The sequence below is a fragment of the Leucopleurus acutus genome (assembly GCF_964270905.1).
Source record: "Leucopleurus acutus genome assembly, chromosome: 9".
Taxonomy (NCBI): domain Eukaryota; kingdom Metazoa; phylum Chordata; class Mammalia; order Artiodactyla; family Delphinidae; genus Leucopleurus; species Leucopleurus acutus.
The window spans coordinates 96427672-96443963 of NC_139144.1; the positions used below are offsets into that span (position 1 = coordinate 96427672).

At 38.0% G+C, this 16292-nt stretch overlaps 1 protein-coding gene across 1 annotated transcript in view; it reads left to right on the forward strand.

Annotated features, from left to right (window-relative positions):
* The window catches only part of AGK (acylglycerol kinase), an 85400-nt gene that overhangs the window by 49621 nt on the left and 19487 nt on the right, over window positions 1-16292 (forward strand). The window contains exons 9-10 of the mRNA XM_082847012.1: window positions 4016-4085; window positions 16153-16232. Coding sequence (XP_082703138.1) covers window positions 4016-4085; window positions 16153-16232 — 150 coding nt within the window. The remainder of the gene's footprint in view (window positions 1-4015; window positions 4086-16152; window positions 16233-16292) is intronic.

Below are 16292 nucleotides of genomic sequence, written 5' to 3' on the forward strand. Positions count from 1 at the left end.
GGTGTATAATTATAATAATAATACTCAGGTGATTTTCTGTTTTGGATTTTTTTTTCTGCTTTGGGATTTTTATTTTAGATTGAGGTATAGTTGACATAAAACATATTAGTTTCAGGTGTATAACATGATGATTTGATATTTATATGCCACCACAATAATTATAGTTAACATCTGTCACCATTCAATAGTTACAGAATTGTTTTTCCTTGTGATGAGAACTTTTAAGATATACTCTCTTAAAAACTTTCAGACATGTAATACAGTATTATTAACGTTAGTTGCCATGCTATACGTTCCATCCCCATGACTGACTTTTTTTTTTTATAAATTTATTTATTTATTTTTGGCTGTGTTGGGTCTTTGTTTCGATGACTGACTTATTTTATAACTTGACTCCCTTCGCCCTTTTTACCAACCTCCCACACCCCACCTCTGACAACCATCAATCTGTTCTCTGTATCATCTATGAACTTGATTTTTTAAAATTTTAATTTAATTTAATTTATTTTTTGGCTGCATTGGGTCTTCGTTGCTGCATGCAGGCTTTCTCTAGTTGCTGCGACGGGGGGCTACTCTTCCTCGCGGTGCACGGGCTTCTCGTTACAGTGGCTTTTTGTTGTGGAGCACGGGCTCTAGCGCACAGGCTTCAGTATTTGTGGCGTGTGGGCTTCAGTAGTTGTGGCTCGCGAGCTCGAGAGTGCAGGCTTCAGTAGTTGTGGCGCACTGGCTTCAGTAGTTGTGGCTCGCAGGCTCTAGAGCGCAGGCTCAGCAGTTGTGGCGCACGGGCTTAGTCGCTCTGTGGCATATGGGATCTTCTCGGACCAGGGCTCGAACCCGTGTCCCCTGCATTGGCAGGCGGATTCTCAACCACTGCGCCACAAGGGAAGTCCCTTGTTTTGTTTTGTTTTTTTAAAGATGCCACCACATATAAGATATCATACAGTATTTGTCTTTCTCTGTCTGACTTAACTTCACTTAGTATAATACCCTCCAAGTCCATCAGTGTTGTTGCAGATGGCAAAATTTCATTCTTTTTTATTACTGAATAGTATTCCAGTGTATGTGTGTGTGCACACAAATGTGTATATATATATATATATATATATGTATCTCACATATATATCACATCTTCTTTATTCATTCATCTGTCAATGGACACTTAGCTTGTTTCCATATCTTAGCTACTGTAAATAATGCTGAACAACAAACATGGGTGCATATATCTTTTGAGTTAGTGTTTTTGCTTTCTTCGGATAAATACCCAGAAGTGGAATTGCTGGATCATATGGTAGTTCCATTTTTAATTCTTTGAGGAACCTCCATACTGTTTTCCATAGTGGCTGCACCAATTTACATTCCCAGCAACAGTGCAGGAGGGTTCCCTTTTCTCCACATCCTCTACAATACTTGTTATTTCTTATCTTTTTGATAATAGCCATTCTAACAGGTGTGAGGTGATGTCTCATTGTGTTTGGATTTGCATTTCCCTGGTTGTTAATGATGCTGGGCATCTTTTCATGTACCTGTTGGACATCTGTATGTCTTCTCTGGAAAAATGTCGATTCCAATTATCTACCCAGTTTTCAAGTGGATTTTTTTTTCTGTTGAGTTGTATGAGATCTTTATATATTTTGTATATTAACCACTTACCAGATATATGACTTGCAGATATTTTCTCCCATTCAGTAGGTTGCCTTTTCATTTTATCGATGGTTTTCTTTGCTGCACAGAAGGTTTTTAGTATCATGTAGCCCCACTTACTTATTTTTACCTTTATTGCTTTTGCTTTTGGTGTTAAATTCAAAAATCATTGCCGGGCTTCCCTGGTGGCGCAGTGGTTGAGAGTCCTTCTGCTGATGCGGGGGACACAGGTTCGTGCCCTGGTCTGGGAGGATCCCACATGCCGCGGAGCAGCTGGGCCCGTGAGCCATGGCTGCTGGGCCTGCGCGTCCGGAGGCCGCAGCAGTGAGAGGCCCGCATACCGCAAAAAAAAAAAAAAAAAAAAAAAAAAAATCATTGCCAAGTCTTATGTCAAGAAGCTTACCCTCTATGTTTTCCTCTAGAAGTTTTATGGTTTCAGGTCTTATTACATTCAATTCTTTAATCCATTTTGAGCTAATCTTTGTGTATGGTGTAAGCTAGTGGTCTAATTTCATTCTTTTGCATGTGGCTGTCCAGGTCTGCTTTGGGATTTTGAATAGGCTGGTTTTGTGGATTTGTTTTTGCCATTGTAGTTTTAGGAGTCATCTTTTATCTTTAAAATTTTTTTTTTTTAGATAAAAACCTTGCTCCATATATCAAACACCAGGCATAAGCATAGACATATATCAGGCCTTTATTAAAATGTCTCTCATGCTTCAAGCCTTAGTCTGATGGGGAGGGTTCAGCTCTTTACCAATCATCCTGCAGCCTAATGTGGCATTTCAGTTTGCCATATTTTTTTCCCAGTTTAGAATTTCTGAGGGGCTATAAATATGACAAACAATGAATCAAACATTTTTTCTTACCTGAGACAAATCCTATCTGGTTTGGGTCTTGGTTACTTTAGATAGTCTTTCCCCCTGTCAGTATAGATTATTAGAACTGCTTGCCAGCATTACCAGATATGCCAGTGATGCGGAGGTAGGACATGTCCCTTAGAGAACACCTCACCTATCCAAAAGCCAGTGTCTGTGCAGTGTGGCTGCCCTCAAGGTCTTAAATAGCCTTCAGTTTTTTAGGAGCTGATTTTCCCTGTAGTTAAACTAATGTTGTTGCTGCTTCTATTTATAATTTAAAGATTTATAAGACTTAATTTATAAGCATGCCCCAGGGCTCTTAGATAATTAAGTCAGTCTGCCCTGGGTTCATAATTTTGTAGACCTCTTAACATGGCAGATGCCTGAGGCTACCTAAAAGAACAAGGCTTTGCTTTTTGCATTGCTGTCGAGATTTGTTGTACCATAATTACTACAGAAGAAAAAGGAATTTTGAATTTGGAATGTTGCAGATAAATAATCCTAAAAAATAGCTGTTTCGTGCTACAGTGCTGCTTTATTTAGAACTTTGAATTATTGCTGGAGAATGATAAATTTAAGGTTGCATTTTAACCATCTTCTGCCAAGGAATTTTGAAAAAAAATTAATAGAAAAAGGCATTTTTCAGTTGGAACATTTTTTAAAGGTCAGCCTCTCAAAAGCACTTCTTAAACCTCTTAATGTGCTAGGTACTACTCAGAGCGAGCACAAAGCTTTAGGATTCTTTCTAATAACTTCCTTTGAAATTAATGTATTCATATCAAATTAATCTAAACTGGTGAACATGTGTCTTGCTTTCTCCTAAACTGAATCTCATTTTCTAAACTGCTGCCTACTTCCCAGATAGCAACTGTATTGGAGGGAAAATGGGATAAAGATATGTTGATAGAGAAATATGAGAAAGTAAAGTAGGCTGTTTCTTAAGTTTCAACTTGCTTCCTAGGGAACCCAGAATGTAATCCAAGCATTGGAGTTAATGTGTATATTTTGGGGATTTATTATATTTCGCTAAGATAACTCCAGCAAATCCTGTCCTTTAGCTATCCTTCAGGTTATTAGAGTAAAAAGGAATATGGTTTTTGAAGTGCTTGACTTTCATTCTCTTACAGTGAATGAAAGATGTATTATTATTTATTTATCATATTTTCCAGTGATAAAAGTCAGACACAATGTAGAGACTCAATAAATGTGAGGTAAATAAATGATTGGTGCCTTGTATAAACTTCTCTTTGCCAAAGCCTTTTCTTTGAGTCTGTATCAGAGCCTTCCACTAGATTTGTTTCAGTAATTATTTTATACACCTTTGTTCTGCTTTCTTGGAGTATTTTGAAAGAATTTGTCTTTTTCTTGACCCAGCTATTAGTTCTCTGGGTAGGAGTGTGGTTTTGTGTGTGTGTGTGTGTGTGTGTGTGTGTGTGTGTGTGTGTGTGTGTGTGTGTGTTGGGGGAGATGTTGCTTATTTTTCACAACATGATCATTTCCTTCTTGTTATCTTTTAGACATATTACAGATGCTACACTTGCCATTGTGAAAGGAGAGACAGTTCCACTTGATGTCTTGCAGATCAAGGTAAGATCTTTTCATCAGAGTTTGAAAAAATTAACAAAGTAATACACACTTTTAAAAAAATGTAGTAGTTCAAATAAGATTGTAAGGAAAACAACTGTTCTTCTTCTTACCCTTTCCTATGTGAAGTATAACCCCCCAGAGAAGATAGTTTTACCTGTTTGTTCTAGTTATCACTAATTAGTATGCTTGTGATGCTACTTTTAAAAATTGTGGTTAAAAAAAAAAAACCCACAAAACATGAAATTTACGATCAGAACCATTTTTAGGTGTATAATTCAGTTTAAGTATATAATACTACTTTTTGGTTTATCAGTTTTAGACCTTCTCTCTTGGCCTCTTATCAGAAGTCCTCTGTATCACCTCTCAGTATAGTTGTATCGTGATTTTTAGTTCCTCTGATTACCTTTGGCCCACAAGTAATTTTTCTGTTTTATATGGTTGTTTTGAGTATTAAAAGAGCTAATAAATGTAACGCACTTAGGACAGCACCCGATTTCATCTCACCTGTTTGCATGGTGGCCACCTCTCTATCTCATGCCCTGCCAAAGGCTCTGCCTTTCTCGTGACCCATCTGTCTTTTGGAGGGCCTTCTCTTTGGAATTCAGGTTGTCAGCTCTCTGATGGGCTTGAGAATAATTATGATTCTGTAGATTATCAGGCTTTTCCTCATTTTTAGGGTGGGAACAATGTTCTTTGTTGCTTTCTACATCCTAGAGAGGAGCAGAACTTCCCATTTTTCTATTGGGTTGTCTAACATTTTCTTACTGATTTGTAGATGAGCTCATGAAATTACTCTAGAAAGACATTCGCTCGCTTTGCCCACTGAAGGGGCCTAAAGGCAGTGACACCCAACAACAACGAGCATATCTGGCATCCAGATTTAGGTCTCTAAGTACCATTCCCTAATAAAACTTCACAGGATTCTGTGAAAAGATGTCTTTCAGAGGTAGGGCAAGAATAAGGCAAAGAACTACTCAAAAACTGATGAAGACAACGCAAAATAGGAGGCAGCCTGATGGTACCCTATTGGCCAATTTGGGGCTGGTTTGAACATCAAAAAGAATAATGCTAGTGGATTATAATACATTAAATAAGAATGATGAATCTACAGTTATGTTACAGAAGAATTGCCAAATTGTAAATGTATAAGATATGACAGAGTTAGAGAATTACCATTGGGCAATCACTAATGAAATCACTAATTCAAACAGGGATCATCAATGCATGCTACACACATTGGATAAAAGGTCGTTGAGAAACAAATATCCACACAGTCTCAAACGATCGCAAGTTACTTAATTACAAAGGGAAAAAGTACCTTAATAGTAGGGAGATCTAGCATACACCACCTTAACCAGGTGATCAAACAGCATCACCAGTCATGGGACAGATGGACATTATCTGCCTCCGGATGTGATGTATTGAGAAGGGTACAACATCACCTACGTAGTTTTCTGCCCCAAACATTAGTCTTAATCTAACTGACTCTAGTAATGAGAAAACAATCAAATCCAAATTGTAGGACATTCTAAAAACAACCATTGATTTGGCTTCTTCAAAAATGTCAGTGTCACGAAATCTAAAAGAAGATAGTCTGTTCAAGATTAAGGGAAACTAAAGAAATATCATAATGAAGTCCAGTACGAGATCCTGGACTGGAAAAATGAAAAACAGTGTCAGCCGTAAAAGATATCAGAGATATTTTAATATGGATGATATATTAGATGTTATATGCCAGTGTGAGATTTCTTGAGAGTGACAGTGGTGTTATGGTTATGTCCGTGTATGTCCTTGTTCTTGGGAGATACATGCTGAAATAGTTAGGATTGAAAGGTCATGAAGCCTGCAATTTATTTGCAAATGATTTAACAATACTACAAACTATACACACAGAGATAAATGCTAATGTGGGGAAATGTTGGCCTGGTGAAGCTGGGTGAGAGGTAAATATGGTGTTCATTGCACGTATAAAAGGTTTTTTGGTTTGACGTCTTAGCAATATTAAAATTTTGGAGGGAAGAAGACCCAATGGCCATTCCTGATTCCTGATCAGAATCTTCTCTCTAAAAAGGGTTTAATTCCTAGGGAAAAGATATTCTCGCTTGATGGTAGTTAAGTATCTATTCCTTCTTCATCTAAGTTTCTTCTTTTTCCCCCTGGAAAAGGCAGGTTCGTAAGAAGGCTGAGCCATAAAGCCAAATAATCCTATAAACAGCGAATCCTGCATACTTTACTCAGGTTTAGCCTCAGAATGTACCAGCTGCATTCAGGCTGTCCTCCAAAGGCTATGCACATTGTGTATGCATGCAAGTTTCCTAGCATCTGTGGAAGAAGCCTCCGTACCGTGTCATGATTCCAAACTTCAATCCTAAAATGTCGTTCCTAGTTATATGGCATTTGCTATATGCACGTTTACGGTTGATGAACCCGTGAGCTTGCAACCCATTTCCCTTTTATTTTCCTTTGTGCTTTATGCAGTGATATCTGGACTCTCCACCATGACCTTGTTGGTCAGGGTAAAAGCGATTTAAGTTGCAGTTGATTCTTTAGCATCTAATAAAGCGTAATCGTTTTCACAAAATGTGCTGAAAGGAATGTTAACCTGGAAAAGAGACTACAGATCAGCATCCATTATTTTATTGTTGCTGTCAAAGGAGTGAATCAGGGTAGGTCTCTTAATAACCGAGTGATTTACTGCTTCTTATTTATGTGTGAGAGGTAATACATTCTAGAGTAATTAGGATTTAACTGAACATTCTTGACTGTGCTTGCATTTAAATGTCTCTTGTCTCCTTTATCTTTTTCTTTCAAATATACTGATTCTGTGAATTGATGAAACCAGTGTCAGAGTTAACACAGGCTCTGTATGTTGGTAACACACCCCAGGAAGCAGAAAACTTTTAAAATCAATTCCTAGAAAACATAGTACGGTAGCCTCTACTGTAGTTTCTGAGGCACCCAGCTAGGCTGAATTTGTCTTCTCTTTTTTCTTTATTTCTGGAAATTGCTTTCAGAATGTGTTGAAAAGCATTGCAGATGAAGCCTGATACCAGATTCCTCTTCTTTTAAAAAACAAACTGAAACACAATTAAACATATAATGGAAGATTCTCCAAAAAGAAAAGAAATAGTCCTTGGAAGCTATAATAGTGCTTTATGTTTTCATTGTATAGTGTGAGTTCGCTTCTCCTTAGGACTTCTGACTCAGTGAGGGAGGCACGATGTGTATTAGTATCTTCATTGGACAGATTTTTTAAAAAGGGTTATCTGATCATATGACTAGTGCTGTAGACAGAAGAAGAATAAGGATTTTCTGTCTTACAGTCCATTGCTTTTTCCTTCACTGCTTTGTCTAGGTGGGATCACTCTTGGCCTGTCACATGATTTTTAAAGGGCAGTTTTCCCATGTGGACATCTACAATACCTGGAAGTTGACTTTAAAGTAACTACTGTAAAGATTTATGGAATTCTTCCTAGTTCTTTCTTTTTGGTCTCTCAGTTTGACTCAGACCCTGCCAACCCAGAACCAAATGAGGAAGATAGGGGAGGTGGTGAGAGTGAGACTCTCCCCCTTTCCCCTGTCTTTCATTCCTGGATTCCTTCTGTTAAAGCCCCAGCTCTGATCATTCTCATACGACGATGCTTAGAGCTGCTCCTGAGCTCCTTCTGCCTTGATTCTTTTTCTTCATCTAGAATCCCTAAAATCCATAAGTCGGGCAGTTGTCTAGTTGACCAGGATCGTTTTCTTGTCACTGTTCCTTAAATTCTGTTGCACCCAGCTCTCCCAGTTGTTTTCCTCTGCAGAGCATGAGGTCATTTCCCCGCAGGGATTTGCTCTGTCCAGGGGAGCCTCTGACTTGGAGCAGCGTATCTCCTTTGCTGCTAAGGTCTGGCTGCATGCCTGTCTTTCTGTACAGTACCTGTTCGTGTTTTCTCATCTCTCCATCTCATAATTTGACTATTGCCCAGAATTTCACTGGCCTAAGATACAGTGGTGCTTTGTCTGTTGGCTTCCACTCTGTTCAGCTGACCTTGCTTATTTTTCCTGTGCTTGTGTGTCCTCCAGCTGGGACCAGTGTCTCCACTACTGGCCTCTGCTGAATCCTGAGGGCTCCGTGCCCATCTGCTTTTCTAGACTCTTCACATTCTTCACACTCCTTTCCTACCCCTTGCTGGAACATAGCAACTCAGTTCCGTGGAACCTTAAGGTTGCAGGGCTTTTCGGTTAATCTTAACAGAAGAGTCCCAAAATTCTTCCCCCTACATGAAGAAAGGGAAAATGGTTTTAGAGCACCAGTCAGGAAATCTTGAGTACTTAGCTCAGCACTTCTTGCTTCCACTACATGCTTTAGAACAGCATTTCCCTAAGGAATATTACTTATGCAAGATGTCTTCCCAGAGAAGGGCTGAACAGTTAACAACTCAGGAAAGCTGTATATTGTATTTCTTCTTTTGGACATTTCTTCTTTTGGACATTTAATATGTTAATACATTAACATATTAAAGACTCTAAAAAGAATTGCAGTAAACATAACTTCTTTCAAACCAAATAAGTTTGATATTTCCCAACTTATTTCAACATGGAATCTTCTATCATCATCATCATATCATCATCATCATCAGCTGTAACACTTAACATCTTAAGAAACATTTGGGAAATGTTCCCATTGATACAGCAAACTATTCACATAGTGTTAATGCTCTCCCTTAGGCTAGAGCGCCCTTTCTCCTCGTTTCTTTTCTTTCTCTCTACTTTCTTCACACCCTCCCCAATCTAGGTGCTTTATTTAGTTTTCCTTTTTGGGGAAGGACTGGGGAAATTACTGTAGTATGCACTTATTACTGTAATATAGTGTCCTTCCTCAAGGGACCTGATTTCTCTCTCTCTTTTTTTCTAATTAGCATGCATCTTCCCTAGTCCAGTACTGTATGATTCAGCCTTGTTCCTTCTCTTTCAATACTATATAGTGCTTAGCTCACTCTTGGGAACCTCCTAGGTAGATCTGAAAAAATTATAATGAATAAATAAAAGAATGAATCCAGGAATTATACAGATATAGATACACATACACATACATATAAATGCTGGATCAAAAAACATAGTTAGATTGCAATAAAAAATTCCTCCCACCCCCTATTCCCTGCCTCTGTCAACCACCAATCTGTTTTCTGTATCATCTATAAGCTTGTTTTCTTTGTTGTTATTTTTTATTTTTTTAGATTTCACATGTAAGAGAGATCATACAGTATTTGTCTTCCTCTGACTTACTTCACTTAGCACAGTGCCCTCAAGGTCCATCCATGTTGTCCCAAATGGCAAGTTTTCATTCTATTTTATGGCTAAATAATATTCCTGAGTCTCTGTGTGTGTGCATGCGTGTGTGTGTGCATGCCACAGTTTCTTTATCCATTCCTCTGTCGATGGACACTTAAGTTGTTTCCGTATCTTGGCTATTGTAGTTAATGCTGCAGTGAACATGGGGGTGCATGTATCTTTTTATTTAAAAAATTTTTTATACAGCAAGTTCTTATTAGTTATCCATTTTATACATATTAGTGTATATATGTCAAAATCAATCTCCCAATTCATCCTACCACCACCCCACCACCACCACTTTCCCCCCTTGGTGTCTATAGGTTGTTCTCTACATCTGGGTCTCTATTTCTGCCCTGCAAACCGGTTCACCTGTACCATTTTTCTAGGTTCCACATATATGCGTTAATATATTTGTTTTTCTCTTTCTGACTTACTTCACTCTGTATGACAGTCTATAGGTCCATCCACGTCTCTACAAATGACCCAATTTCATTCCTTTTTGGGGCTGAATAATATTCCATTGTATGTATGTACCACATCTTTATCCATTCGTCTGTTGATGGACATTTAGGTTGCTTCCATGAGTTGGATATTGTAAATAGTGCTGCAGTGAACATTGGGGTGCATGTGTCTTTTTGAATTATGGTTTTCTCAGAGTATATGTCCAGTAGTGGGATTGCTGGGTCATATGGTAATTCTATTTTTAGTTTTTTAAAGAACCTCCATACTGTTCTCCATAGTGGCTGTATCCATTTACATTCCCACCAACAGTGCAAGAGGGTTCCCTCTTCTCCACAGCCTCTCCAGCATTTGTTGTTTGTAGGTTTTCTGATGATGCCCATTCTAACTGGTGTGAGGTGATACCTCATTGTAGTTTTACGTGCAGGCTTAGTGGCCATGACTCACGGGCCCAGCCGCTCCGCGGCATGTGTGCTCTTCCCAGACCGGGGCACGAACCCGTGTCCCCTGCATCGGCAGGCGGACTCTCAACCACTGCGCCACCAGGGAAGCCCCTCATTGTAGTTTTGATTTGCATTTCTCTAATAATTAGTGATGCTGAGCAGCTTTTCTTGTGCTTCTTGGCCATCTGTATGTCTTCTTTGGAGAAATGTCTATTTAGATCTTCTGCCCATCTTTGGATTGGGTTGTTTGTTTTTTTAATATTGAGCTGCATGAACTGTTTATTTTGTAGATTAATCCTTTGTCCGTTGATTCTTTGCAAATATTTTCTCCCATTCTGAGGGTTGTCTTTTTGTCTTGTTTGTAGTTTCCTTTGCTGTGCAAAAGCTTTTAAGTTTCATTAGGTCCCATTTGTTTATTTTTGTTTTTATTTCCATTACTCTAGGAGGTGGATCAAAAAAGATCTTGCTGTGATTTATGTCAAAGAGTGTTCTTCCTATGTTTTCCTCTACGAGTTTTATAGTGTTCGGTCTTACATTTAGGTCTCTAATCCATTTTGAGTTTATTTTTGTGTATGGTGTTAAGGAGTGTTCTAATTTCATTCTTTTACATGTAGCTGTCCAGTTTTCCCAGCACCACTTATTGAAGAGACTGTCTTTCCTCCACTGTATATCCTTGCCTCCTTTGTCATAGATTAGTTGACCCTAGGTGTGTGGGTTTATCTCTGGCCTTACTATCCTGTTCCATTGATCTGTATTTCTCTTTTTGTGCCAGTACCATATTGTCTTGATTACTGTAGCTTTGTAGTATAGTCTAAAGTCAGGGAGTCTGATTCCTCCAGTTCTGTTTTTTTCCCTCAAGACTGCTTTGGCTATTCGGGGTCTTTTGTGTCTCCATACAAATTTTAAGATTTTTTGTTCTAGTTCTGTAAAAAATGCCACTGATAATTTGGTAGGGATTGCATTGAATCTGTAGATTGCTTTGGGTAGTATAGTCATTTTCACAATATTGATTCTTCCAATCCAAGAACGTGGTATATCTCTCCATCTGTTTGTGTCATCTTTGATTTCTTTCATCAGTGTCTTATAGTTTTCTGAGTACAGGTCTTTTACCTCCTTAGGCAGGTTTATTCCTAGGTGTTTTATTCTTTTGGTTGCAATGGTGAATGGGAATGTTTCCTTAATTCCTCTTTCTGATCTTTTGTTGTCAGTGTATAGGAATGCAAGGGATTTCTGTGCGTTAATTTTGTATCCTGCAACTTTACCAAATTCATTGATTAGCTCTAGTAGTTTTCTGGTGGCATCTTTAGGATTCTCTATGTATAGTAGCATGTCATCTGCAAACAGTGACAGTTTTACTTCTTTTCCAATTTTGTATTCCTTTTATTCTTTTTCTTCTCTGATTGCCATAGCTAGGACTTCCAAAACTATGATGAATAATAGTGGCTTGTTCCTGATCTTAGAGGGAATGCTTTCAGTTTTTCACCATTGAGAATGATGTTGGCTGTGGGTTTGTTATATATGGCCTTTATTATGTTGAGGTAGGTTCCCTCTATGCCCACTTTCTGGAGAGTTTTTATCATAAATGGGTGTTGAATTTTGTCAAAAGCTTTTTCTCCATCTATTGAGATGATCATATGGTTTTTATTCTTCAGTTTGTTAATATGGTGTATCACATTGCTTGATTTGCGTATATTGAAGAATCCTTGCATCCCTGGGATAAATCCCACTTGATCATGGTGTATGATCCTTTTAATGTGTTGTTGGATTCTGTTTGTAGTATTTTGTTGAGGACTTTTATATCTATATTCATCAGTGATATTGGTCTGTCATTTTCTTTTTTTGTAGTATGTTTGTCTAGTTTTGGTATCAGGGTGATGGTGGCCTCATAGAATGAGTTTGGGAGTGTTCCTTCCTCTGCAATTTTTTGGAAGAGTTTGAGAAGGATGGGTGTTAGCTCTTCTCTAAATGTTTGACAGAATTCACCTGTGAAGCCATCTGCTCCTGGACTTTTGTTTGTTGGAAGATTTTTAATCACAGTTTCAATTTCATTACTTGTGATTGGTCTGTTCATATTTTCTATTTCTTCCTGGTTCAGTCTTGGAAGGTATACCTTTCTAAGAATTTGTGCATTTCTTCCAGGTTGTCCATTTTATATTGGCATAGAGTTGCTTGTAGTAGTCTCTTACGATGCTTTGTATTTCTGCGGTGTCTGTTGCATATATCTTTTGAGTGAACGTTTGTCTTTTCTTTGGATAAATACCTAGAAGTGGAATTGCTGGATCACATGGTAGCTCTATTTTTAATTCTCTGAGGAACTTCCATCCTGTTTTCCATAGTGACTGCACCAATTTACATTCCCACCAGCATGCCCAAAGTTTCCCTTTTCTCCATATTCTCAACAACGCTTGTTTTTTCTTGTCTTTTTGATGATAGCCATTCTAATAGGTGTGAAGTGTTATCTCATTGTGGTTTTCATTTGCCTTTCTCTGATGATTAATGATGCTGGGCATCAGTATGTCTGTTTCTATGCTTTGCCCATTTTTCAAGTGGATTGCTTTTTGTTTGTTTGTTTTCTATTGAGTTATACGAGTTCTTTATATATTTTGGATATTAACCCCTTATCAGATATATGATTTGCAAACATTTTCTCCCATTCGTAGGTTGCCTTTTTATTTTGTTAATGGTTTCCTTTGCTGAACAGAAGGTTTTTAGTATGATGTAGCCCCACTTATTTATTTTTGCTTTAGTTGCTTTTGCTTTTGGTGTCAGATTTAAAAATCATTGCCAAGACTTATGTCAGGAAGCTTACCCCATATGTTTTCTTCTAGGAGCTTTATTGTTTTAGATCTTATACTGAAGTCTTTAATCCATTTTGAATTAATCTTTTTATGTGGTGTAAGATAGTGGTCCTGTTTCATTCTTTTGCATGTGACTGTCCAGTTTTCCTAGCATCATTTATTGAAGAGACTGTCCTTTCCCCATTGTGTATTCTTGGTTCCTTTGTCATAAATTAATTTACCATATATGTGTGCGTTTATTTCTGGGCTCTTTGTTCTGTTGATTTATGTGTCTGTTTTTATGACAGTACCATGCAGTTTTAATCACTGTAGCTTTGTAATATAGTTTGAAATCAGGGAGTGTGATATCTCCAGCTTTGTTCTTCTTTCTCAGGATTGCTTTGGCTGTTTGGGGTTTCTTTGTGGGTCCATACAAATTTTAGGATTATATGTTCTATGTCTTCGAAAAATGTCTTTGGAATTTTGGTAGGGATTGCAGTGAATCTGTAGATTGCTTTTGGTAGTATGGACATTTGAACATCGTTAATTTTTCCAATCCAGGAGCATAGAATATCATCTTATTTTCAATTTCTTTCATTAATGTCTTGTAGTTTTCAATTTCACCTCCTTGGTTAAATTTACTCCTAGATATTTTATTCTTTTTGATGCAATTGTAAATGGGATTGTTTTCTTTATTTCTCTTTCTGATAGTTTGTTATTAGTGTATAGAAATGCCACAGATTATTGTGTATTGATTTTGTATCCTGCAACTTTACTGAATTCATTAGTTCTGTCATGTCATCTGTAAGTCATGATAGTTTTACTTCTTCCTTTCCAATTTGGATGCCTTTCTTTTTCTTACCTAATTGCTCTAACACTTCCAATACTGTGTTGAATAAAAGTGGTAAGGGTAGGCATCTTTCTTGTTCAAGATCTTAGAGGAAAGGCTTTTTACTGTTGAGTAGGATGTAAGCTATGGTCTTGTCATAGATGGCCTTTTATTATGTTGAGGTATGTTCCCTCTATACCCACTTTGTTGAGAGTTTTTATCATAAATCAGTGTTGAAGTTTATCACATACTTTTTCTGCATCTAGTGAAATGATCATATGATTTTCATCCTTCATTTTGTTGATGTAGCATATCATACTAACTGATTTGAAGATGTTGAACCATCCTTGCATCCGTGGAATAAATCTTACTTGATTTATGGTGCCTCATCCTTTTAATGTATGGTTGAGTTTGGTTTGCTAATATTTTGTTGAGGGTTTTTGCATCTATGTTCATCAGGAATATTGGCCTTTAATTTTGTTTTCTTGTATTGTCCTTGTCTGGTTTTGGTATCAGGGTAATGCTGGCCTCAAAAAATCAGTTTGGAAGAATTCCTTCCTCTTCTGTTTTTTGGAAGAGTATGAAAAGGATTGGTATTAATTCTCCTTTGAATGTTTGGTAAAATCTACCAGTAAAACTGTCTGGTCCTGGACTTTTGTTTGTTGAGAGGTTCCTACTGATTCAGTCTCCTTACTAGTAATCAGTCTGTTCAGATTTTACCTTATTCTTTAAAATTTATGATTTGTCTTAAAACTTACATTGTGTTTTCCCTGACCATCCATCTCCTTGGCTCCCTCACTCACTATACAGTTGCACCTGCTCTGTACTTTCATAATACTTGATACACATCTCTGTTCTTTGAACCTACTGCATTGTGTTGTTATTGTCTGTGTCTTTCTACCCTCTATTATACCTTGAGCTCTTTGAGGACATTTTTTATCACTAGTTCCTAATATATAATATATATCCGTTAATGATGATTCATGAAAAAAAAAAAAGAATGAATGAATGATTAGCTTAGTATAGTCAGGATGGCTCAAGCCCTGCTGTCTTCCACAGTATGCACTAGGCACCCAGGAGACTAATACATCCTTGCTGTGCCAGTAGTGGGTTACCTTACCATCACCTCTTTGCTCTGCCATTTCCCTCTAGCTCCTTCTTCTCTTGCTTAAGCAGGTGGAGAGAGCAGAAAAGGAAATCTGCTTCAACAAGATACACAACCAAGGAATGAGAGGCCAGTGTCTTTTACTGGTAGGCTGGCCCTATTCATGTGTGATTTGCCTAGAAAACCCTCACTTGTTTCAGGGTAGCGGGAACAGGAGTGAAAGTGGGACTGAGCGGGGAAGGACTACCTCTCCTAAGAAGACTTAGACGCTTTCTCTAGGCCAACAACTTACAGTGCCAAGGATTCTCCTCCAGTTCCTAATCTTCTGCTTACACTGGTTCTAATGATGGCATGGTGGAAACCGAGCTGGTTCTGTGCCTGTTTAGCAAATTCTGTGGAGTTGTGTCTGGCATTTGGCAGCTCTCTTTAGAATGTGGGTACCCTTGGGCTTTAGCTGCAATTCTGAGCTACCGGGAAAGTCCCTTTCAGAATCCTGTTGTATATATTTTCATATAGGAAAGCCCATCATGAAGTGTAAACTCTTGAAGGCAGTGGCTCAATTGTGTGTTTTCTATATATTGCTAAATAAACTCACTGATTTATTAGAAGCTTGCTGATTATAATATGCAGTATTTGGCCATAAAGCACTGGACTCAATCCAAGTCACTTTTCATCCCGATTTGTTATGACAGATATCTGGCTGTATTTTCAGATATCCAAGTGAAACATTCTGGAGTACATACCAGGACGCTGATCTTCCTTGATAGCTCTTGGCCCTCCAAAGAGAACGCAGGCTTAAATTATCTTTGCCTTGGACAAGTAGAAGAGAGAGAAGAAATTCTGGCTGACCCGACTAATTGGTCCAGGAATCAGCCTAACGATTACAGTCTGAAGTATGATACTGTGTTTTCTTGCCAGCGGATTCATGAGGCCTGATACATAAAAGTTAGCTTCATTTACAGGACAGTTTATTTAAGTGCTTTGAGCACTCACAGAATTAATTTCTTAAATTTGGAACATTCCTTTTAGAATTTTGGTTTGATGAAACGTAGGCCATGAACGTTTGCTGGTTACTTGCCTGTAGAGAGTTACAAGTTATTGTCGTCATTAATTTAAATTAAATGTGTTTAACTTCCAGGGTGAAAAGGAACAGCCAGTGTTTGCACTGACCGGCCTCCGATGGGGATCCTTCCGAGATGCTGGCGTCTCAGTTAGCAAGTAAAGGGGCACTGTATTAACGTGTGGTGATTTTTAAGACACCTTCTTATTCTGTCCCTG